Source organism: Colossoma macropomum, unplaced genomic scaffold, assembly GCF_904425465.1.
Source record: "Colossoma macropomum unplaced genomic scaffold, Colossoma_macropomum, whole genome shotgun sequence".
Lineage (NCBI taxonomy): Eukaryota > Metazoa > Chordata > Actinopteri > Characiformes > Serrasalmidae > Colossoma > Colossoma macropomum.
Window position 1 is genome coordinate 20,567,863 of NW_023494787.1, and position 26,518 is coordinate 20,594,380.

At 39.2% G+C, this 26,518-nt stretch overlaps 1 protein-coding gene across 1 annotated transcript; it reads right to left on the reverse strand.

Annotated features, from left to right (window-relative positions):
• Window positions 1-279: 279 nt before the first annotated feature.
• angpt2b (angiopoietin 2b) lies at window positions 280-26,518 on the reverse strand. The gene is made up of 10 exons (XM_036566375.1): window positions 25,494-26,518; window positions 18,579-18,734; window positions 17,252-17,373; window positions 12,564-12,796; window positions 12,219-12,346; window positions 8,813-8,914; window positions 7,594-7,760; window positions 2,861-2,991; window positions 2,359-2,498; window positions 280-371 (listed from the first exon to the last, which is right to left on the reverse strand). The coding sequence occupies exons 1-10, from the start codon at window positions 25,770-25,772 to the stop codon at window positions 303-305; spliced, it is 1,527 nt and encodes a 508-aa protein (XP_036422268.1). The 5' UTR covers window positions 25,773-26,518; the 3' UTR covers window positions 280-302.

A 26,518-nucleotide genomic window follows, 5' to 3' on the forward strand; every position in this document is an offset into this window, starting at 1 on the left:
GAAAGACCCTGCGTTTTGAAGTGCTAATGGGTTAGATCATTACTCAGCCAGCACCGCAGTCTTGACAGATGACTTGGTTTACTGATGTAGCCGTGCATTTGCAACAATATGCTCACTGTGTTTCAGAGGCGTTAATGAGCTCTGTTTGTCTGTCTCTCAGTCTCGGTGCTTCTCATGGATAAGCACATATATTATTAACTGATTGATGAAACTTCATGAGCACCCCATCACCACCACCACCACAACCTGACCCCACCTTCCAAGACCCACAAAGTCTGTTGTACCCTTCGGTTCGCCATCTTTTAAGTAAAGTAGTACAATGAGAGTCTCACAATAGTGGTAATGATTTGCCATAATTGCACATTGAGGACCTGCAGAGAGAGAGAAGAAATGAGAAAGACAGAAGAGGGTGCTGGCCACAGACAAAATTACCATCAATAGTGAATTCCAAATTTGCAGCTTCTTTCTGGCTTCTGAATTAGAAGGAGGAAAAAAGAGCCTGAACCACTCGGTGGTTTGATGTGCCTTCATTGTGGCTAGAGTGCCCCCTGCTGTTCCAAAAAAAAATTAGCTACCAGCCCCAGACTTCATTAAAGAGACCGTGCTCTACAGCAAGCTGTCCTTCATAGTGACGAACGAAAAAGAAAATACAAAGAGAAATCAAGGGTCACGGAGCATCTACGGCTTTTTTCTGCTACCGTTTGCCCTCTGTTCAACCCTCCGGAGTCTTGAATGGGTTCCACTCTGCTGAATCACCAGGAACACGCTGTCTCCCAGATTCATTACGGTCCATCCCTGACTTCACCTGTCCTCCCTGCCCCCATGAAGCTTACCATGTGGAACAGAGGTGGGACTGAGATTTATGTGTGCTGCTTGCACACCCCTCCCTCAACCCCTCTCAATTTCTTCTTCCACTTGTTCAAAAAGATGATGCATTCTAGAGCTCTAGTGGAGCAGAACTGCCCTATTGGCATAGGGCATCTCATTTGCACATGGAAACAGGTCGTGATAGCGAATGCTTCAACAAATAACTCCGGTAAGCACATTTACCATAGATGGTAGAGTCAGGGCAGTGGTTCAGGCCAGGCTGGCAGCCCAGTACAGGCCGGTCAGCAGGAGGGCTGGTCAGCTGTTCATAAAACCCAACTTGATGTATCCCTCCTCCTGAGCAGTGATCTATCACAGGCAGATGCTGGACTCATAATAAAGTTGTTTGTGCTGCTTGGTGTGGTGTGCATATAAATGCACTCGCGAGCTCCGCAATGCACTACATCTTCATTTCTGCTCATCTGCACTGGCAGCAGTATATTACGGGCAAATGATTGTGATGACCTGCGCATTTTTGTGCCCGAGCACATTCATGCCTGGGTGATGTGCGTATGGAGAAGCGGTGGCACATGAGGCTGTGATGAGAATCTTACATGGGGGTGCATAGAGAGTATTTCTCCTCTCTCACGAGCCCAGCCTCCCTGGATGAATGGGATTATTGAGCAGAGTGTTAAATCATGAGCACAGATGCATGGCTAAGTGCTATGTGTGAACACAGGTCAGCAGTGCGAGAGGGCCAGCCTCTATGATGTATTTAATGGGAGCAGCGGGACGAGCCTTTATTGGATGATTCATCAAGGGATTGGCATGGTAGCTGGGCTAATATTGACCCTCTTAACACCCTGCATGGATGGTCAGTCAACCACAGCCCTCCATTAGAGCAAGCCCGCCGCTGCTACAACAACACCACGAACAGAGGCCGCATTCATAGCCACCAGCACGGTCGGCTTCAAGTTTTCTCATTTCCTATGATCACTGACGTCCACAGCCCATTTTACATCTCTTTTTATTACAAATATATATTTTGATAGTAAATAATATGCTTGTAAAACACACACCTGTTGTAGTATCTCATGCACTTTTATGGGGGTATTCTCTCTTAAAGACTTTACGAGAATTTCGGGGGGGGCGGGGAAGCACCTGAAAGGAGCAGAGATGTGCAGTGGAGAGGCAGGGGTGATCTCGGGGAGGGGGGGAAGAATGGTTCACATTATAGATAGGGCTCAGAGCTCAATTTGCCAGCAAGCACGCAAGCAAACACTGATCAGCAATTAAAGACCTTCGCATTCTGCACTGGATGAGATTTTATATACAGGAAAATAACACACTGGTGGCACAGCTGTGTCCTTTTTGCCAAACCAGAGCAAGCAAAATGAAAACAGACTGAAGCAGAAATGATGAAGTGTCTCCGCAGATTCCAACAATGCCAAAAAAGTCTGAGTTTCGTCTGTGTCAACAGCTTGCTGGCACTCTAGATTTGAATGTCTCTGTGAAATACCCATCCCACACTTAGAAATCTGCAGGACGCACCATCAATGTCGTCATGGTTGCCATCAAGCTTGGCCCTTTCCAGTAATACCATTTGATGCCATTGTAACGCATTACGTTGGAGATTCCAGCATAGTAGATCCCGTTCAAATTGGATGGTCCACAGGCTTCAAACCACCATCCTACAACAACAGAAGGTCAGTAAGTAGACGTCCTTCTTAAGTGCCACTTTGCCAGCTGGTCCCTAACAAACTAACCCCCTAACAATTTCACATGAATCTGAGACAAATATTTCTAGGGCAGTTTAATTCAGGTCAGCAATATTACTGTACATCAAAACAAATGGCTTTTTCAGTATTCTCCCAGCTCCTCAGTTACTATGGAAACAGAATTGTGTTGCAATACAGTAATTTTATGGTAATGTGATGATTTTTGGTAATGAAGGGATCCAGGGAAATTCTTTTGCATAATTTAAGTAATGAGAGGCTTATTACAGGCTGAGGAAACTGAAATGGCAGAAAGAGACACAGGGTCGGATCTTTACCCCCTGAGGCCATCTGGGCACACTTGCAGCTGCAGCGGTCATTGTCCTGGTCCTTAGTGCTGAACATGGTGCCAGAGTGGGTCAGGCTGCTGATGCGTCCAGCTGTACCACTGAAACCTTGAGCATGGACACTAGAAAAAGGAACAGTATGAGCAAAAACTCAGAGTGAAGGTTACAAACAATAAGGATAAGAACGTTGATAAGGACTTAGCTTAAGGCTAAATCAAAACCTGAGTAAGAATGGAAACCTTTGTTAAAATAGGTTACATTTGACAGCCATGATTATTTTAATGGCCAGGATCCTCAGACATGTTTTAAAATGTCAAAAATTTCACACAACTGAACTCTACAGTACTGTGCAAAAGTCAGAGACCACTCTTAATCTTCCTAGTCTAAACTGACATTGAGTATACATTATTATTTTTTCAGCTTTTTGGAAAAAAGCAAAAACATATTAAAAAGAAGCTTACGTATAATTTTAACTTTTTCAGTATTGTGTCCATCTTATTGCCTTTATTACAGCCTCCATTCTTTTCAGGAGACTTGTTTTCAGCTTTTTAAATCTGCAGAGATTTTTTTCTACACCTCCAAAGTTCAATCTTAAAAGTTGGTTGAATTTTCTGCTTCTAATCTCAAACACAAGTAATCCCAAACACCTTCAGTGATGCTGAGGTCTGGATACGGTGGTCAGTCTATTATTCTGAGACCACCAGCAGCTTCTTTGATTTGTGAATTTTCTTCTTTTTTGTCTCTTTCCTTTTCTCAGTAAATAACTTCTTGACAGCTACACATCCTTTCAGGCTCAATTCAAAAGAAGAGTCTTCTTCTCACAGTGAAAGGATGGACAGAAAATCATGGGATTTTTCAGATCTGAAGGAGTGGAATGGAGCTTGATTTTCTCCTCTCTCTCAAAGATAAACGTTTTAAGTACTGCTTTTCTGATGGTGACAGTTTTGGTGGTCTACCAGGTCTGTTAATTTTTTGAACTTCATTTTTGGAAACTTGTGTTTTTCCACTTATTTTCCTTTTACTTTCTCCTTACTTGTGCAAGTGGATAATCTTGTATCTAATCTCCCCAGAAATATCTCTTGGAAAATGAATGCCTTGTACTTGTGTGAAGGGTGGTCTCTGACTTTTTCATAGCTCTGTATATGTGTTAAATAGTATTAATAAGAATATTTGTCTGTGGTCATGCCACACATACAGTGAAAAAAGAAAAAAGAAAGAAAAGTTCCTAAAAATGGTTCTTAGCTTGGACTACAGTACTAGACTTAATTGGAACAGAATCTTTACATTATGTAGAAGTTCTTTTAACTAACGTTTATGCTCACACATCTTATTCATTGAAAGGTTCTTTAGGGTACCAAAAGCGGTTCTGATATGGCATCACTTTAAAGAACCATTTTTATCAACTGTATTTTTTAAGATATAGGTATCATAAGGAGATCTTTCTTTCTGCCCAGTCTCATTTAAATGCATGCAGCTCAGCTGCGGTATGTGACCTCCATTATCCATAATCTATTGTCTGCAATGACTCGCAAGGTATGATTGTGCACATTCAGCATGGAAAGTGCCTGAAAAAGGACCACACAGCAAGGGACTGCAGGAGTGCGCTTTGGCTGGGAGACATCTTTACACAACAGGTCGTTTGGCTTGCCATTCCCATGTGAGCACAACACACCAGAGATAGCGCCAGCATTCTCAGCATGCAAATAAAACTCACACATACGGTAAGAGGTGAAATGGGAACCAAGCACGGTAGGATTTGGCATGGGGCTTTCGGAGCTCCTTTCCAGGTTGTTTAGGTGGTGAGCCACACACACTGTTTTTCAGCTAGCCCAGATTTAATACACTCATACCACTCAGTGAGCCTCATTCAATTCAGCGCACACCAGAATCAGATTTCAGTTCATCTACTTTGAGTTTAATTTAATTTTTTCTGGTTCTGGTTCATTCGTGGTATAATCATGCCCACAAGTAATGCCTGGTGCTTTAGCTGCAACAGTTAGAGAGGGAGCGAGATTTGTTTGACTTGGCAGTTTTCTGGCAAAGCCAGGTGCTTGAAAGCGTTTGTTTGGGTTGTCTCCAGTAGGCAAGTCTGCACTTGGGATGGGTAGGCTAGCGGCAGCTGTGACGGGGAGAGAAATGGAAGACAAACAGTGGCAGTTTGCCCTGCAGTGAGCTCATCATTTTGACTGATGTACTTAAATGTTTAGATTTATTTATTTCATTTTGCATAAAGGCAAAAAGAAATGTATAAAAAGGGTAGCAGAAGGACCTTAAATCTTTAATTAATGGAGTCCTTGTCACACACAGTTTTCTATTTATTTGCTTATTAAGTTTAACTTATTGGGAAAAAATAAAACACAAAATAGAAAATTTTGTACAGGATACAGTTTTTTTCCCCCAATATGTTAAATTCAGCATAAAAAACAGTAAGGGTGCAGTAAAATGTACAGAACAGTGCTCTCTGTAGAGGATGTGTGACTTATTTCCACTTAGTATATCAACAAAACATGCAATTTGACCAGGGTGCCAAACCTTTTGCATACAGTTATATATGCTGTACATGAAAATGAACTGCATATGAAATAAGCTGATTCTTATTGTTAAATGCCACTGTTCTCACTATTGAAAGATGTATTGAAACCTCAATATTCTAAACACTGAATAAATTTCTGATGGTATTTTTTCACTATACTGTTTAATATTGAATAAGAATTTAGGGTAACATTTTACTCAAACCTTGCTTCATAAAACTGACATAACCACCATGCCATATACCTGTCATGTCAGGGTTCATGACAGCTTATGACAGATTATGTCTGGTAACCTAACAGTGTTGTGTTATCATTACTGCTAATTGTCATCATAGATGTAATAATGTTTGATGTTATGAACACAAGACGCCATGACATTCAACATTGTGGCATCTGTCATGGCAGTTACCAGTAATGGTAAAATGATTGTTATATTACTAAAGAAAATCTGTCATGATAATTCATGATGGCATATAATGTCTTCCATGACATGCTTATGCCATAGTTATGTCAATGTGACGTAGCAGGGCTCAGTAAAGTGTCTCCAAATTTAGTTATATGCTGTGTATTCCAGTTGAACTACACATGGAATAGATCACATTGTCATTGTTGAACATTCCCACTATTATAAGCTTAACTAACACTGAAAAATGAAGCCACAAAGCACTAAAGACAGCATCATTTTCATTAATTTTCTTTTTTGGGGGACCAGGGAGGGTTGTAACATTTTATTCCTCAGCCATTTGTCTCAGTGGTTGTTTGAGCTATACTTTCCAAACATTTATATAAGATACCCATATTTGTCTGTTACAAACAGCAACAGTGTAGGAATGTACTGCTTACTCACAAAGCAAGCAAGTTGGTGTCAAATAATACAAACAGTCCTGTTGTAACAACTTACCCCAGAGTTGTAAGAGTAGGTGGAGTGTAGAAGAAATGAAAGAAATGTATTGAAGTAGATTTCTAAAGGACATTTTTATTCAATTCAGACCAGAAAAAAAACAGGAAGAACAGTCATATTGAACGTATTACCATGTACGAAACATTTTAAACACGTCACACTGTGAAAGAAGCTGCATATGATGCATTATGTCAGATTTTTTTGACAGTTAAAGTAAATTTCATTTGAGTGGGTTCATGTAAGAAACGTGAGTGGGCTAATTGCTCTTTGGTCAGTCTCCCTACATTGCATTGTGTGTTACAGCCCACCTCGTGACATTGCTATATTGTTTTGCATGTATATTTGAAACTAGCTCATTTTAAACTAGATTTTTATCAACTTAAACTAGAGAAACTGCTGATTTAGACCATATCAGTTAGAAAATTTAGCCTCTATTAGTATAAGGGCTAAGCAGATATAATCTAGAACTGAAATTTCTGGATAATGTTGGATTATGTTACATAAACATGATACTGTTTCACACAAAGTCTGCAAACTTCTCCTGTCAGTTCAGGATGAGGATTGGTGTGTATTGTAGTTATATCACCCCTGTTGCTTACTGCTGATTAGTGAAAATTAGTAAAACAAATTGGTGAAAATTTCCTTTGGTCAGTATGTTCTCTAAGCTAACCTGAGCACATGAATATTATTATCACTACATTTATTTCATATATATATATATATATATACTTTGTGAGTAAAAGTAAGAAAAGTACACTAGATTGTTCTTTACTAAAAGAGTGGTTCTATATAGAACCATTTCATGCTTATCTGGTTGTTTGCATGATGACATTGTTCTTCAGATTAATGGAGAATGTATACAGTTCTATATGGAACTTTTTTAAAAATGGTTCTGCATAGCACCAAAAAGTGTTCTTCTATTGTAATGATGTCAAGGTTGTAACAATAGTAGAACCCTTTTTGGTGCTATGCAGAACCATATACAACCCATCCTCCATCAATCTGAGGAACCATTTCACCATGCAAAGAACCATTTAAGCATGAAATTGTTCTATGTAGAATTTACTCATGGTTCTAGATAGAACCGATCCATTAAAATGAAAAAAAACATTAAAATGAATACCGTTGCTTGTTCATCCAAGATGTAACTACACAAAATATTATTACTTTACACAAAGACTAAATGTATTAGCTGGACATCAGTGAGATAATCTTAACTAAGAATGTCCATGTCATTAGTATATCACAACTGATGGCACTGTTATCCAGTGCGAAACAAAGAAGTTCATTACCTGTACTTCTTTTCCTCTCCCTCGATGTGGAAGCGGTCATACTGAGAGTAGGCCTGGTTTCCCTCCATATCTTTGAGCTGGACCTGCAGCGTGTAGTCTTGGGATGTGGTGAGCAGGTGGATGACATCATTTCCTAGCCAGTGTTCTCCTGAGGGGTCTCCGAATCCCTGCATAATAGATGAACATCCAAGACTTTCCTCTGCCATCTAAAGACATCTGCTTCTGCTGTGAGAGTTCATTTCTGCACTTAACCCCAGAAAAATGTACCTCCATAAAGTGGTTTAACATGCATCGTTTCTGTCTGACTAGGCCAGTAAATGAACAACATTTGTCCAGTGTTATTTAAATATTGTGGCTGGGCACTCAAACACCTCAGAACAGATATGATCAGCCATGTAGGGGGCCCTCCCTAATCCCACGCTCTAGCTAGGGCCAAATATTTATCATCCACTTGTAAAAACATTTTCTTGGAAAATTAATAAAGAGCAAAAAGGAAGAAAGCTGTTTTGCTCTTTGCAGCCTGTTTTGAGTGGGGTATTCCCAGAGTAACTATAGTAATTTATCTACTGAAGTGGGTGAGACAAATTACCACTGCTGCCTCATTTAAAAGCCTAATAAGAGTCCATATCTAAGGTAGAGCTTAAGGACAGAGCATCATTATATTATAGGTGCAAGTCATTGGTTTTAAAATGAGCTTTAAACCCACCTAGGTATCATTAAATCAGAGCTTTATTTCCAGTGTGTTTAATTCAGCTTTGTCCAGCAGTAACATGCACTCCATGAAAGAATAATGGATTCAGCTCTCTTCTCAGTCCCCCTCTGCCTTATTGAGCATATTGGAGGTGATTTCTAAAAAATAACTAGGCAAGAAAGTTAAAAGTACAAATTGGAGCTGAGATCAATGTGTGGAGGTGTCCAACAAGTACAGACTTAATGCAGGTGTAAAAACAGCAAGTGACACTAGAGCTTACTCAAAACAACTCCCTTCCAAAAGAGGTCAGCAAAGGTCAGTAGCCCATCAGTATTCCATGTGAAATTTGTCACTCTAAAAATTAGGAGTTACACTCTCCCCAATCTATCATGGAAATGTGTTTTCAATACAGCCGAGATCAAGTAATTTTTCCAATCAAGTACAGGATGGTCAGGGTTACACATTAATCAGCTCTGGCCAGTTCCATGAGACCAGTAAGATAAGGACACTGCTGACAGAAGCACTCACCATTTTGTACTCTTTCCAACTACGGTGGAAGTCCACTGAGCCATCAAAGCGATGCTGAAGAACAGTCCAGCCTCCTCCTCTGGTCTTCATATCACAGAACACCTAGTGAGGCATACAGAGTCACTTTTCATGTCATAAAAGTCTGTTTCCACAAACTGCTTTTAACTTCAGAAAGATATCATGGCGTGCTACTAGAAGGTCCACTCCAAGTGTAAACTGTTTGGATTTCTCTTTTGGAGATAACAGTATGAGGTCTTTGTCTTTTGATGGTTAGGGTGTCCTGAGATTATAAGGTTGTGGTGATATTTGAGAGGAGACATGAGCTGTTTGAAACGAAAAGTTGAGATTAATAGTATTGTAGTTGCTCTCAACTACGTTTATTTCCATTATTACATGCTACTACTACTATTGCTACTACAACAACTACTACTTCTACAAAAACCTGTAATACTACCAGTATTACTACAACAACTATAACTACTTCTACTACTACCACTACTATTACTATTAGCTCTACTACTACTAACACTATTATTACTTATATTACTACTATTATTACTTCAATTGCCACTACTAATAATGTAATTACTTTCATTATTACTACTATTACTTCTACTATTATTTCTACTACTACAACTACTACTACTGTTACTACTACTATCACTACTATTACTACTGCTACTACTACCAATAATAATAATAATAATAAAAATAATAACAATAATACCAGTATTCTTATCATGATTATTGGTACTACCGCTACTACTAATACTATGTTTACTACTATTACTATTACATACTGCTACTACTACTACAAACAATAAAAAGAAGTAGAAGAAGTAGAAGAAGAAGAAGAAGAAGAAGAAGAAGGAGAAGAAGAAGAAGACTAGATTGATATTAGACCCACTATGCACATCTGGGACATGTGTATACTTTGCTTGCTATTTTATATGTGAATTTCCCTGTTGTGGGACTAATAAAGGGTTATCTTATCTTAATCTTATATTGACCCCAGTAGCCTCATCATGAGCTGAAAGTACACCTGTTGAGAAAATGAAGCACTGTTGCTGTGAAAAATCCAAAAAGGGAAAACATGGCTGGCAACTCTTCACACCAACCATTTTTAATTGAAAAATAGGAAGAAACAGACTAATGTTTTTGTCTGCATGAGAACAGTCATGGAGAGGAGGGGGCTGTTATGACTGTGGCGACTCCCAATGTTGTATTTCCCTTGAATTTGGTTATCCTCATCATGAGCTTCGATGAGCAAGCATTGTATTGTGTATCACTCTTGTGGGGATTTTCTCAGTCTGTTCACAACCCACAGAACCATGAAACTTATTAGAATTTTTTTAAAAGGAAGATGTGGTACATACATGCAGAGAAGAACCTCACAGCCTGCTGATATTCTTGCCCGTTAGTGAAACAAAAAACATCAATCCCATTTCGCAATAATAATAAAAAAGTTGTACTTTAAAACATGAAACGTGAAAAAAATATGATTTGAAAAAAGAACCAGAGTTTTAGGGCTCTTAGGAGAAAACTTCAAACCACAAGCCAATTAGCATATAAAAAATTCTCCTCTATTTTTATAATTATACTGGTGTTTTTTGACTGTTTTCTATAGCCAAACCACACCACAGGCTTTTGTCAGATGCAGATATGCTAAAGGATATAGATATAACTGAAAGCACCAGCCAAATCTTTTTGTAACTATGAACACAATCATGCCAAATATTAGAGAACCAACCTGCAAAACAACATCCACATCAGCTTCAGCTCCGGAGAGAGAGTTATCTCTGACCCACACATGCACAAAAAGCATCCAGTGTAAATAGCAGGTCATTGCAACAGCTGTTAAATGAAGGTTGAAGGTACATTTTCCCCCCGATAAAAACTGGACTGTAGTACATTATTATTCCCTGGCATGGTCAGCGCATTAAAGCATGACTCTAGCCTCTGAGCATGCTAACCAAGTTTTAATGTTTTAAAATATTCTGCCTTTAATGTTCGACTCATGTGGTGGAATTTTTCATTCCACTGATGCTTAACAGATTGATTCTCAATCTTCCATATTCAAATTACCTTTGGGATCACAGGATAAATTTATTCCACCTCAGCTATGGCTTAATCTCTCTTTTGCATAATCTCTTGGGAGTAACCCTTTCGATGTATCTGCTCCTGTTCTCTCCACCTCCACAGGTTTTAAAGTGGTAGACTTAACCTTGTGCCAAATCCTTCAGCCTAACTTCACTACTTGGGAAACACCATGCTAGTTGCCATAAATACACACAGAAACAGCAGTACATAACAGCTATAGAGTATTTTTTCAGGTTTCATACTTAAGAACTGGGTGACCTATGAGGACAAGATGAAAACAGGGCCAGTGTGTTATACTGTTCCACTGCCAAGAACACATGTAAGTGTAGAAACTCATAAATGTTACGAATGCCACTTTGCTTCAGGAAACCTACTTGAGAGCACATTCTTAGGTGCTGACAGTGTCACAAATCCTTTTGCACATTCAGATCATCAAATCAGTTGGTCTGCTCTCATCTGTCTTTCATCACTTAATCAGCCTTCTTCAGTGTTTCACACAAATGTATTCAATTTGTAGCAATAAGAAAGAAGATGGAGCAACATAAAGCTTTCTCTACTCCAAACAAGCCACCCAGTTTGCTGCCAGAGGGGAAGATGGCATAGATTAAAAGGCAGTAACGTTGCGTCCACTTGCTTTCTCATTGCAAAGCTGCCTTAAACCTGAAGTTGGCATGAAACTACAAAACATATGCCAAACACCTGGATCCTATGCCCACAGGAAACGTAGGAGAAAAGCAGAGAGTGCATATGAGAAAAGGCAATGAATAACAAAAACAATTTATTCCATGTTTTATTTTTTTTTCCTGAAGGTCTGCACCACAAAAATCTGTCAGAAATTAGATTTGATTGTGAGAGCTGATAGCACGCTCCAACCACAAGTGAAATAGTTGGGGACCCTCGGTTCAGAAGGCTTTTTTATACTGCGAATCAGACTCGCCTACATTAGAGCCTGCGGGGAACGCTTCTCCAGCTTCTTATTTTAGCATTCTCATCCTCAGCATGACATTTTCATTCCACCCTTTGCAGAACAGGCCTCTAAACTGCATTATATTAAAACAGTTTGTCCTGCCAGGTTTTAATATGGTCGTCGAAAACAATAAAATAATCTAAATGTCAACACTGCCGGTGGAACGCTTTGTTCCTTAGATAATCAAGATTCATGCCAGCTGCTTTACAGACTGAGCAAAGAATTCAAATTCGCTTTTCTTGGTATTTCAATGGCTGGAGATTTCATCCAAACTGTATTGGGGCATTTATTGATAGAATTCTATGCCATTTATTGTATAGAGTGCTTGTTTGTTATTACCTTAACTGTCTGTGTGTTGTTAGCGAGATGAATGCTGTATATTCCATTCTCTGTAATCCCAGACCTGTATATCTCAGCGCAATCTCTGAAGATTTCCATCTTCTCTTTGGAGGGACTGGTAATATCTGCTAGAAGAAGACGAGATGCATGTGGGATTTCCCACCATTTATTAAAAAGACGTATTGAGCAATGTAACAACTTCCTATAAACCCATGTTGAATGAAGCAACAGCCCATAATCCTTACACAAAGCCTTCTGGCCCATAGTCACTCACTCAGGTTTACCATAAACACATGCATGTCTTCCAGACAGCCTCATACATGCTGATGAGAGCTTGGCGCTCACCATTGCAGTGAGTGACCAGGGCCAGTAGCCGCTGTACTGTGTCTGAGAGAGTAGCTTGCTGGCGCTGGAGCAAAGTGCTGTTGCGGGTGGAGCTGGCCAGCTGTCCCTCGAGCAGGGTGACCAGGCGGCTCTGTCTGTCCAGCAGCTCCTGCAGCTGCTGCTTCTCCTGCTGGATGACCTGCAGCTCCTGGCTGTGTCTGGCCTCCATAGCTGCGAAGCGCTGCTCCAGGTAGCTGTGGAGGGAAAAAGAGAGTGATACCATTTTGCATAACCTGTGCAGTATTATTTATATACACAACACCTACAGACATCTCAACATTACTGTGTCTGCACTGCTCAGAATAATCATATTTAAAGCAATATTCCAGCATTTTTCAACCTACCTCCACATCTGTTATCATAGACAATAATTTGAATGCATTTCACTGTATGTACCAAAAACATCAGACAACATGTTGACTTGAAGCTCAAATAAAAGACATTGGGCAGTTGCTGCATATCACATCATTATGTGATATATCATATTTTTCTATTTTTTATGTCCAAGTATTTTTCCATGAAATAATTCAATAAATAAATGACATATATGGCATTATTCGACAATACCTCTTTTACTGGAACACAATTTTCAATGTATCAAAATAAAATTAATTTTAGGCTTTTATGCCTCCCAAAGTCTAAAAATGTCAAGTGGTGTGACAATCCAATCAAATATGCAGATAAAGTAAACAATTTAAAAAAGATCATTTTGATATATGAAATTTAAATTTAAATAGAATGATTTATGTTTAAAACTTTTAAAAATATAACATTTTTCAAAATAAGGCCACCTGAAAACTAATTGCAAAACTGGTCTGTAAATTTTGCAGCATTGACAACACAAGAACTTCTATCTTGACAAAAAAAAGAGAAAAAAAAAGAGTGGGCAGGGTACTGCGTCATAAAGGAGACCCCAAGTGACCTCCATGGTGCAATGGCAAGCTCAACGGCCCTTTCACAAATACTGAAAACATTGTCAAGTAATGCTGACACAAGTTGTTCAGTTTGACGTCAGCAAAACCATGAATGTCTTATAATTATTATTATTATTATTATTATTATTATTATTGTTGTTGTTGTTGTTGTTGTTGTTGTTTATTTTTATTTTTTTTAGTTAGTTAGTTAGTTAGTTAGTTAGTTAGTTAGTTAGTAAGTTGGTTACTTAGTTAGTTCAATTTTTAGATGGGTGTTCAAGTACAAAAAGGTAGTTTATACACATTTCCGGTAGCCATAAAAGTAATTTCAAAATATATTATTTTTAGCTAATGTTGCACCACCTGACATTTTCTGGTGGTAAAATTGACAATCTTGTTTACAAATGTCTTTACACCATTATAATAGCTATGAAATAAATATCAACACATTGAATAGATTCTTGCAGATACATCATTTTTAATAATTTTTAAATTCAGATCATTTTGAAATCCCTTATTTGTCATTGACCTAAACACACAGAAATCCATTGAAATTACTGTATGTGGTAATAGATGATAGAATATAGATCCAGCAAGTTAAAAAACCCTCCCACATACCTTTAATGTTGCATGAAATTCCATAATAACTATGATTATTTGCTCGTTCACCTCTCAATGCCACGAATAAACCTCTCAGACAGAGTTACTGCATTGAGTGGCTGGTAAAGCTAAACTTCTCAGAAACACCTGGCCAGTCCCAGGATTCACAGATGGTGCCGGTGGCTGAGCCTCTCCATCAAACCCAAAGGCAACACTCTGACAGTCTGTGTGGGTTTGCAACACATTGTGCTGCAAATGAAGACAATAAATCCTGCAGGCCTGATCTTTATGACTCTTGCTAACGACTTTGTGGCAGTTATTTATTGAAACAATCCAGCCGCATGGATTGAACAAGCCACTTTTGGCACTTCAAAAAACATCATTCGCTAATTCCCTCTCCCTGCTCTCTGTGCTAATGCTACCAGCAGGCTTCATGCTTAGGAACGTTCAGGAACATAAGGTGATAGTGCATCAGTCAAACTTTGCTTAAAAAGAAGGAGCTCATCCGTTGATAAACTCCAGCTAATCCCGATAAGATTCAAGCATATTTCATCACTTTTATTTTTCATTTTCAATTTTTTTAAATAAAGAATATTTAATTCCTTAAAAGCACTAACACACACGCAGGTCATTGGGTTCAAGCGTAGAGCTCTGTCTCTCTCTTCTTTTACTTGTAAGAGAAAGAAAATACCTTCTTATTTCCTTTATTGTTGTAAGGTTTAATATTAAACAAAACAGACTATGGATGTATGTACTCCTTAATATGAAATGATTTATTTCCTTTATCGCTGTTGTTAACTAATTCCCTGTAATAGCATTAGCATATCCATCGCGCTGCGTGTGATGATGAAGCCACATCGTTTATTTGCACATCATGACAAGGTTAGGATCGACGGGAGAGGAAAAACATGCAGAAGTGGAACAGGTGGTGTGTGGTCTGTTTTGCTAGGCACGTTTTGTTCAGGAGCTGGAATGCTAAACAACTGAAAAGAATAGTAAAAACAAGCACTCCTTTTACTCCAGGAGTGCCCTGTCTTCAATCCTTTGACCCCAACACCGGGGCCTCTTCTGACTTGACAGCATGAGGAGCCCACCTCCCCCCATCCCACCCTGCGCTTCACCTCCGATTCATCTCAAATTCAAAGTTTATTATCCTGTATGGAGCAGGTTACATGCTACACAGAACATGTTTCCTAACTGCACATGGAGGAGAAGTAACATATGGACATGGACAGGGCACCTCAGTCCTTTTGTGCTCTTAAGCTCAGTTCATCATACAAGTTAAAACAATAGTTCTACACAGTTTATTAAAGAACGGCATCAATAAAACCAAGGCTGTGACCAAAATGGATATCTATTTGCATTTTAGTGCACTACTACACACACTTTTTCTCTTAATGTCCGAATCATAAGATGGAATTCCAGAGTGATTTTGAGGGCACTACAATCTTCCATAATGCATTCGTAATTTCTGGTGAACATCGTAGGTCACTACAATGAATGTGTACCAGAGTGCATTGCTAATCTCTTGTTAATAAGCAATGGACAGTGGAACATTAACGGTGGCCACTGAGCCATTGAAAAAAAAGAGAAAGATTCTCTCTACTCTCTGGTGGAACACTAAGAATGAGCAGCTCTGTACAGTTAAAAACAAAGACCTTAATATGTTTGCTGCCTGCTGCTCATGATACAGCAAAAACACTGGAGGTTACCGTAATCATGGATCAAGAATCAAATGTGCAGCTGAGCCAAATTTTGTAGTTTTTTCCCAGTCCTCATCTCCTGCACATTATGCCCACATCTACAGCCTGGGTGGCCACACTGCTTCTATAGTTTTCAGGCAAAAAAATGTTCAAAACCCGAGAATCGAAAAAAAAGTATTGTGAAAGTCAAAGGTCAGCATTTGAACCATGACACTAAATAATACAGCATTAACCCACCATGACACCATGACAACAATAATAATCTGCTGGGGATGTTAACCACTGATGTCTTGCCTTTGCACTGCCTGCCTTTTATGCATCATAAGTATGAAGAACAAAAAGCTTAAGTAATTTTTAGACTCCAATCAGAAAGAAAGAAAAAAAACAAGATATATTGCAAGTGACGAAAGCCACGTCTTTTAGGCTACACCAGGCAGATCACTAGCCATTCCAATTTCCAGCCATTGCAGAAGTATGTACAGTCAGTAATGCTGGGATGGGTAATCCATGCCATGTCTTGTCTTTGAGATTGCAAACAATGCCATTAGGCATGACAACAGCCTCCTCTCAACAGGACTGAATGAAATGTATGTCAATCAAAGTTTTGATACTAATTAGAGGTGGGAGTGGGGTTAGGCTTATTCATGTTTCAGTGTAATTATTAAACAATGAGCTTTATTAATTTTATAATTTAAACTGCCCACTCTGGCAACACTGTGTACAGCTATATGAATGAGAAGCCAATTTCAGTCTCACTGATGTAACTAATGTTGGTTTGTTTATGACTGCTGACTGGTGAATACTGACTAAATTTGATAATGAAAAATTAATTTATTTATTCATCTGGAAATTATCTTTAGTGAACCATTCGATTACTACTAGCACTACTAGTACTACTAAAAAATTCTATAGTCTTCCATTATGTAGTACAATTCTAATGATGGTATAGAGACCATTTCACAAGTGCACACTGAAATGACATGTAATGGTTTCACATCACTGCTTCTAAATTTCAAGGTCACTAAATAATCTAAGATTTTTAGTTAATTCTGTTTGATTTCCATCAGTCAAAGTGTTTCATCAAAGGGTTATGAATGATACGAAAAATATCTTACTGCTATTAGTTGACTAATAACAAAAGCATATGGTAACTGAAAACAGGAGTCAGCGTTGAGTTTCGTTATATTATTACTATAACTCATAGCACTGCAGTCATGCAGTGATTGATGATAACATACTTGGATAAGGAGCTCTGCTGTTTTGCTGATCCCTTGTGAGCGTGATGTATGTTGATTGTTCAAGAGAGAAATGATAAGTAGCATTCTAAAACTAAACATGTTCAACCTACCACATCTAAGAACTTAACTGACTGTCTTTTAAAAAATATTTCTTCTGGCCTCGTCTCTTCAGATGTGTGTGAAGGAAGCTTTACCTGTTTTTGTCATTGAGGCGGGAGACCTCCTGGGTCTGCTGCAGGAGCTGCTTCTCCAGGCGGTTGGTAGAGAGAGAGTACTCCAACAGCTGGATCTCCAGACGACTTGTTTGGTTGAGAACCTGCAAACACGGGCAGAATAAGAGCAATTGGAAGTATCACAGAGTACTCTAATCCAGTTAGTGTTTATTGGTTTGTTATAATTTAATGAATATGCTGACTGACTGAAGGACAGAATTTGAAAAAGGCCTTCGTTTATGTTTGCAGTATCTTATTGGAAGTTCATGTTTTAGCTGAATAATCATCTCACCGTGTGTATGTACCCAGTTCGCTCTATTTTCACAACTACACTAATATAATAAACATGTGCCCCTGACAAAATCAGCTAAATATTTTCTCAGGTTGCTCCGTATGTACAATGGACTGCTGACAAAGAGATAGCAAAACACAAAAGAGGTAGAAAACAACATTGTAAAATAATCCAATTTGGAGAGGATGAATGGTACACCTGTTTTAGTTGGGCTGTTTTCATAGTCTTTTTTGTCAGTCATCCAACACCACTCAGCATGTTCACTCAGACCTGCCTACTGCTGCAGTAGATGGTGGATCATGAATTCAAATGTGGAAAGCACAACCTACACTGCTTGGAGAGAATGGTGTTAAAATAACCGTGCAAAAGTCAGAGACCAATTAAATTTCCAGTCAAGTATTTCATTTTGCAGTGTCATTAAAAAAAAACAGAAGGTTACACAGAAGTTGTGGTATTTTCTGTGTCTATGCTTTCATTTTTTAACAGTTTCCACTCTTCTCGGGATGCTTGCTTTCAGTTTTTCCAAGAAATCTACAGGGATATTTTTCTACACCTCCAAAGTTCGGTCTTAAACGTTGGTTGCTTTTTTTGCTTGTCATAATCCACGTAATTCCAAACACATTCAATGATGTTGATGTCTGGTTGTTTAAGTCCCATTTTTCTATCTTTTAGAAATATTTTTTAACTTCAGTTTGTTTTTTTCACTTATTTTCCTTTAACTGTTCCCTTCTTTGTGCTGGTGTATTACCTTATATCTAATCTCCTCAGAAATATATCCTGAAAAATGAACTTGTACTTAATGGTAATTTTGTATAGAAATTAAATCAATGACAGGGTGTGATTGCAGACTGAGAGAAATGCAGAGATTTAATGATGTGACCAGGGTGTTGGAGTTGCTGCTTAGAGTCATACAGAGGCTTGGACAGCTGTTATATGAATCACAAGAGGTCTCTTAATGTGTGACTGTCATGTCTTATGTGTCAGCAGATGCTGTCAGTCTCATTTCATCTGGCACACCTGAGTCTCCACATCTGTCAGCTTGCGTGTGTGCTCTGCTGACTGGCTGAGGAGATTGGTTCCTATCTCGAGCATGGTGGCCGTCTGCGTATGAATGGCATTCCTCTGCATCTCCACCATCTCCGAGCGCACATTCTTCTGGATGTAACTCTCCAGCTGCGAATATGAGAGGGGACACATGAGTGAGCTCAGACCACCGTCTCAGCCCAAATACGCATCTGCTTTAGCCACAGCAGAATAATCCATTACAGTCAGATGAGCCAAAGACTTTTCAGCAAGTGCACTGATGTAAAAATGTTCTCTATAGAACAGAAATTAGAAATATTCTGAAAAAAAATAATAATAAATTGGTGCTCATTTGCTTGCTCTAGAACATTATTCATTGGAAGTTTCCTCCCTTTTGAATCTCAGCAATAGCCTGATCACTGGAAAAGAATAATGCATGGCATTTACTTGATTCAAATGTGTACAGCATTTCCACATGAATAAACATATTACATCAACACAATTACCAAAAGCAAGTAAACTGAAAGAAAAAAAATGTGTTGATGCAGTATATTTTATTCATGTGGAAATGGTGTCCAGCAAATTCAATGCATCACTTTTTTCAGCGTATAATCTTTGAGAGTATTTTAAGAATGAGTTGGATGTTTTCAGTATGAGGATTTTGGAAAGCACAGTCAAGTCTTGGAACATAAACCCGTGGAGGGAATTAAGCATTAGGACATGGCAACTACTGAACTATCTGTCTTCCTGTTGGAACTTGGCTCCCTCTTGGACAAATGGACAATCTAATACAGTGCACATTCAAATGAAGGCTTGAGAGAGCACTAACATTTCATCATCCATCTCCACGGTGTCCCTCTGTAACCAAACAACAGCTGCATATTAAGGCAACAAGACATTGTGGTCTTTGTAGATTATGATGTTACAAGCTATGATTTCCAAAGTGCTGAAAGTCCACATGTGAGTCCTGGATGAAATCAGGATCGTTGTCTGGTTTAACTCCTTAAATGGCCAGGGCTCACTGGCAGGCCCAAAGCTTTAGAACATACTTCTAAAACCTAAGCACAGCTCCTTAGGTCCCTGTAGTTGCTGAATAATAAGCCCTAGTATGTAATAAGCCTGCGATTTAAAGGGTTAATTCATTATTCGTTGTCATATGCAGAAAACAAAAGCAGTGAATTTTATGCAACCTGTAATACAGGGGTGCCATCCATCTGCGAGTAATAAGCACACTTCATAATGATGTGGCTTTCTTCAAACTTTGGCATGTGAAAGACAAATTCAGCCCGATTTCCAGTGCACCAAATAGTGCTGAGCATGTCTTGGTGCTTTCGTTCAGTATTTCCATACTGAAACATTGTTTTCCAGCTTTTCAGCAAAGCAAGCCTTGCAGCGAGCAAAAGTGGTACACTGAAAAGAACAGAACATATTAATATTTATGTGGGGGTTTTTGCATTTAAATGAACAGAGCATTCTTAGTCATACTCCACCGCTACATTTCCAAGAGGATAATTGAGTATTTTCAGAATCTTTTAACTGAGCTAAATGGGCAGCCACAAGGATGCGGCAATATCTATAAGTGTCCATTTGCTTTCTTATAATTCTCTATTCTCTGAAACAGGTTTACTGACTCAAGCAAGGCATGACAAAACCAACTCAGTACCCAGTCAAGCATTGGCAGATGAGAGGAAAACAAACCATGTCCAACATGAATGGAATGAGCCAGCATTACTTCTCATTGTCTGTCTCTGTCTCTCTCTCTCTCTGCTTGTGCATCTTGGCAGTTAAACTGAGGGAGATGGAGGCTGACACGCAAACTGTGGAGTTCTGTCAGAGAAGATTACAATGGATTAGAAAGCAGCATTAAACAGAGACATCAGACAGCTAAGATGTTTTATCACAATTACTAGCTGCCTTTCATTTTGGAAACACCATCCAAAACATCTCCATTACAGCAGACACACACTGCTGCTTAGCAGAGTGGTCAGGTCTGGGCAAAGCAGAGCTATGGCCCTTCTGTAAGTATGTATATTTTAAGTTATATAGTGCTGACACCTTAACAGACAGATGTGAGAATGATGTTTTGAATCATGATTGTTTCATTTTTCAGTTTTCATTTCCCTGAAAAGAGACAGAATTAGTGATGTGGAAGCACAAGGATTTTTGTTCCTTAATGTCTTAATTACTGTTAAATACAGATACTATTGCCATAGATGGAATCATTAAATAGTTTTTATAGAGGTGTTTATTTTCCTATGAATGAGAGACTCATACAGCAAGAATGAGGCCAGCAGTACTTCAAATAACGAAAGAACGAAACCAGACTGTCGACTCACTGTGGTGAGTATACTTAAAAAGAACTTGGTGTGTATCTCAGTGGACCAGTGGACCAGTCACAGTCAGGGGGAGGTCTCAGAATGAATGACATGATGATTTGAAAAAATCATAGTCAGGGGGAGGTCTCAGAACAAATAATGCAGTGATTAGGACCAATCACAGTCAGGGGGAGGTGTCAGAATGAACAATGTGGTGATTAGGCCCATCACAGCCAGGGGAAGGTGTCAGAACGAACAATGCATTGATTAGGACCAATCACAGTCAGGGAGAGTTCTCAAAATAAACGACGCGGTGATTAGGAGTTCTGTTTAGTAAGCAGTGTTCCCTGCACTATACGACCCCAAATAGCTGCATCATTTTGACCAAAATTCCACTGGTCAGTGTTGTAGTGGGTATTCAGGAGAGTTGGAGAATTGACCACAAGCGATAACGTTTTGGGCTGCTTACTTCAGGCTAATGTATTGTAAGACCTGTATATAAACACAAGAAGGCACTGTACACATTACAATTAAGTCTATATTTGCAGTAATTAAGGAAATACATCACTGGCCACTCCTCAAGAGGTACCGCCCTGTTTGCTGATTGTAACTGGTCAGATAATGGGTCTGGGAGAGTAGGTGTAAATGAATCTGTTCAAATTTGGCAGTGTGGTGTGAATGTGGGTGCATTGCTTACCAATGTAGCAAGTCCCAAACACAAATCACATGAAGATGGACAGCAGTGTCAAGAAAGTGGTACATAGAAGGCAAGAACAAAAAGCACTTATGATTTTGGCAAATTTAAGATAAAAGCTTTTGCCAGATGTGGTTTAAGCACTAATTGGCCAGCTTGATCTTCTGGTTATAGCAAATACACACGAGTAGGAAAGGAAAAAGAAAAATTGAAGGGTTTGTTGCAAAACGCATGATAGATCACTTTCATATATGTTGTTGGAAGTGGGCTTTACAAATACAGGACATATCAATGCCATATATAAATGGCATATAATGGCATAAAATGTTTTCCATTATATCTCAGCTGTGATTCTTTTTAAAAAAACTCAATATAACCAAAATTACATAAGGATATACAGCTTTTTGGAATTAAATTCTTCAATTTGTTTTATAGCTGTTAGCTAGTAAAATGTTAGCCATTAGCAAGTTTTAGTCAGTTCTGTCAGCCGTTTGCTTTGTTTGTTTGTTTAAGGTGGGCCGGTCTGTATCACGTAACTCACGGTCAGAAAATGAGTCCCACCCCCGCCCTACCATTAGTTAACAGAAAACTTGTACCAACAAACAGAAGATAACTGGAAAGAAGGAGGGTTAAACCTGGATGTGGAGATGAATCTGTGGATGGGGAGGGGGTATTTATTTATGTATTTAACTCCAAATCACACTGGCTCTTGTCTGTCATCAGCAAACTTTAGAGCACAAAGCAACATTCTTATCCTCCTGCCTGCTACCCACAGGATGAACAGATTCAACAAGGTTTTAGCAGCAGAACAAAAATAAACCTTGGCCTTTTAGAATACAGCTTAACTGGATCTGTAGCATAACTGATATCTGTGACTTGGCTTTCACTGGGATTCCACTGAAAGTCTTGTTGGTGGGTGCCTGTACGTGTTTTCTTTTCAGTGGCCCCAGAGGGTCATCAAAGTAAGAGATACCGCATGTTGATGTGGATCATTTCAAGTGTGGCCTTTAGGTAGACAGTCCTTCAGAGAAATTCATATGCAAAGCTAACTCACCAAAATGTTGAAAAACCTTGAACTCTGTAAATTTTGAATATACAATAGCATGACTCAAAACACAGCCTAGAACTGTCACAGACTGGATATCCTATAAATCTAACATCCGGGACTTTATGCAGCATATGAACTAAAATATGAAGAATCCTGTTGTTTACACAATGCTGATGCAATTTACATAGTGTTTCTTTTGACCCAAATGAGTCAAGACATGATTTTGGGTGACATTGACTTCCATTACTTTTTAGCTATGTTAGCCTCAAAGCTACAGTGCAAAACTAAAGATAAAGAACTTCAAATACCAAACTTATTTTGGCTTATTGATTATGCATTGGGTAAGGGAAATATGTGTATTTCATTTTACAGTGACTCATTCCTTTAAGACAATGAAATATCTACTTTTTGTGTTTTCTTTTTTGTCTTGATTGTCTTTTCTTGATGTGATGAAATAGAAACTTCTCATAATACAAAGAAAAGTCTTCACTAAATGACAAGCAACACTGATACTCCCCACGCTCAGCAAGCAGAGCGAGTTAACAGTTGCAGTTTAGACAACACTTAACCTACTGCTGGAGGTCTATGTTCAGTCTCGTCTTTTCTCGTCTACGTTTCACATTTTCCCTCATGTTGTTGTCCATATTGTGCCAATTAAAAGCCCTTCCATAAAAACTTAAAGCAGACCCACGCATACGAAGACATAGCGGATGTGTGCATAGTTTGACCCCATCGTCATGCTCTGGCATCACTGAGCTTGCCTGCCTGTACGTACATGGCACTAATCCTCATGCCCCCCTCTGTATGTTTATAGAGAAATCCTGAAGGAGGCCACACAGCAGAGCCAAAGTTTCCACCATACCACACTCTGGGTGTCAGACAGACAGCAGGCCTATCCCCAGCTGGGACGCCTCAAAGACTGAGAGTAACCCCAGGATATGTGACACAACAGACTGAAAAGAACCATGTAATTATGGTGAACTACGAGAGAGGGATTTATATGAGAAACAAGGGCAAAAAAACAGAGACAGGGAAAAGAGAACCACTTAAAAATGAATGCGACTTTTGAAACAATGCATTAGAAAAATGCCATACAGTCAGAAGTGACCTTCTCGTGGAGAGCACAATGAAAAAAGCACAGGCATAAACAAATTCAAAATACATGGTCAGGTTGAATAGGGAGCTGGGTGGAGGGCCATTGAATAGCAAAAGCTTTGATGAGATTGCAAATGACCTTCACAGCAAAAACAAAAAAAACACCCCTGTAACTCACAGACTAATCTCAATGATCCACACTATCATTAGCGGGGTTTAACTGTTGGTATGTTTACAGAGAACAATCAAAACAGCCCCATTAAATAGCCAGGCCGAAATGTGTATCCCAAAGATAAGTTTTGGACCATGTAGGTCAGAGCAAGGGTTACTGCTGCTGTATTTATGATGGGAAGGGGGTGCTCAGATAGAGAGAAATGCATTTGGCTCAAAATCCTTGTCTTCTCTTTCAAGCCATGCATGCGATTGGGAATCAGGACATCCCAGTGGTCTTAAAATATAATTTCAGATACTGACAACACTGTCAGCACACCAAGGAAGAATCATACAGTCTGGAAAGCTGCTGTAAACATTGATAAGATTTTTGCACATTGCTATCAGAGATCCCCAGGAACGTGTGACAATAAATGTAAAATGTGAGGCCGATGACAATTTAGATCGCTAACAAACTAAATTTAGCTTTTAGAAACAGAATTTGCAGTGTTTTGCTAACAAGCTAAATTTAGCTTCTAGTGTTATAATGTATGGGTAAAAGGAGAACTTGAAGTGCATTGCCAAGAACTTAAATTTAACTTTTAGCATTAGAATTTAGAGTGGATTGCCAACAAGCTACATTTAGCTTCTAAACACAATTCAGTGTATATTGCCAAAATTCAATTTGGCTTCTAGTATTACAACTTGGAATGTATTGCTAAAAAATTGATTAACTTCTAGTACTAGACTTTTCTGTGTATTGCTAACAAGCTAAATTTAGCTTCTAGTGTTATTATTTATAAAACATTGACAAGAACTTAGCTAAACTTAGCTTTTAGCATAGAATTTAGAGTGGATTGCTAACAAACTACATTCAGCTTCTAAACACAATTCAGTGTGTATTGCTAAAAACTTTAGCTTCTAATATTACAAGTTGGAATGCATTGCTAACAATCCTGCTGAAAAAGAATGCTGAATTCCATGATGGTCTAAGCTGGTTTATTGTCTGGTATTTGTTTACCTGGTCACCCAGTATGGTCATGCTGGTTGACTAGCATACCAGCATTCAAAACACAACATATGCTGGTTTTGCTGGTGACTGGTATACCAACATCTAAAACACAACATAAACATGGGTTTGTTGATGAACAGCTATGCTGGTCTATGCTGTGTTTTTTGTAGCAGGGAAGCTAAACTTAGCTTCTTGAGTCAGAAATTGGAATATATTACTAACAAATCAAATTTCGCTTTTAGAATCAGAATTCTGAGTGTATTGCTAACAAATGAGATTTTGCATTTAGTACCAGAATTTTGAGTGTATTGCAAATAAAATGAATTCACTTCTAGAATTTTGAGTGCACTGTTAAATAAACTAAATCTAGCTTTGAGAATCAGGCTGTGGGGTATACTGCTAACAAAGTACATTTAGCTTCTAGTATTAGAATTTGGAAAGTATTGCTTACAAAATAATTTAGCTTCTAGAATCAGGGTTTGGAGTGTATTGCTAACAAACTAAATTTAGCTTTTAGAATTAAAAATTGGAGTACACAAAATATTAACACAAAGCTAGAGAGAAAGAAGCAGAGAGATAAGGCAGTCAGTAGTACCTTCTGCAGCCACTGTGTGTTGTTCTCAGTGGCGTTCTCCAGGCTCTCCAGCTTTCTCTCCTGCCAGGTGGGCTCAGCATGGGCTGTCTCTGGGGGCAGGGGCGAATCCCTCTGCAGGGAGTTGGTCACCTGAAAGTCCCGGGCCTGGCACTGCTCCACCTCTGGCAGGATGAAAGTGTAGCTGCAGGGGCCATGCTGCACCTGGTGCTTCTTCCTCTCTGAGCCAATCGCCACTGCCACCGCTACTGCCAGCGACCCCAGAGCCAGCAGCCAGCCCATGCCAGGAAAGGTGGATGAAGGTTATGGACAGAATGTCTGGAAAAAAAAAAGAATAGCGTACTCCAGTGGAAACAGGTCAGGTGAGAAGCTCTCTCCTCAGAAGTCTTTCCCTTGGATTATTTCTTTTTTCCAGCAGGTTTTCTTGTTCTCCGAGTTCAACTTATGCCTTTTTTTCTTTTTCCGCGCCTTCCTTTCCCTTCACTTCTTCCGTGGCTGATGCGTCAGTCCTGGGAGAGCTCTTTTATGACATTATGCTCGCAATGCCGTCTGCCAAAAAAAGCTACTGTGGTTTTAAGTGCAGCACAGCCAGGACAGATGGGACAGGGCGATTGCTTCCTATTCTTTACCCACTCTGTGCTCTGGACGGCTCAATACAGGAAACATGCTGCAAACACGCTCTGTGTTTATTTACTCTCTGAATTGTTTTCGGTTTCCCCCTCTCTTTTTGTTGAAGCTGCTCTTGGGCGACTCGGCTATGGAGTTGAGTCCTGAACCCGTGGACTTTTTGGACACAGTGCCAGAGCTTTTTAAGTAGCAGTCTACCTTAACATCCCGTCTTTTGACACATAATCACTCAACCTCCCTCCATCACTCACTTTCTCTCCTTGTCCTCTCTTCCCCTCCCTTTCTCAGGAGTTGGCGTGGAGGCCACAAAAAATGTGCCCGGCACCCACTTCAATAGCCAGAGCAAAGAACATTCTCTTCTCGTTAGACCCCCCCCTTCTCCCCTGATTTCTTCCACTCTC

What these genes read in the sequence shown, in the direction of transcription:
- angpt2b (XM_036566375.1), bottom strand. Translation starts at nt 25,772, where the DNA reads ATGGGCTGGCTGCTGGCTCTGGGGTCGCTGGCAGTAGCGGTGGCAGTG. An exon ending in TGACAGATGTGGAGACTCAG is followed by an intron (nt 17,374 to 18,578) that starts GTGTGCCAGATG and finishes CCGTGTTTGCAG; the next exon opens with GTTCTCAACCAAACAAGTCG. An exon ending in GTTGGAAAGAGTACAAAATG is followed by an intron (nt 7,761 to 8,812) that starts GTGAGTGCTTCT and finishes TCTATTATGCAG; the next exon opens with GGATTCGGAGACCCCTCAGG.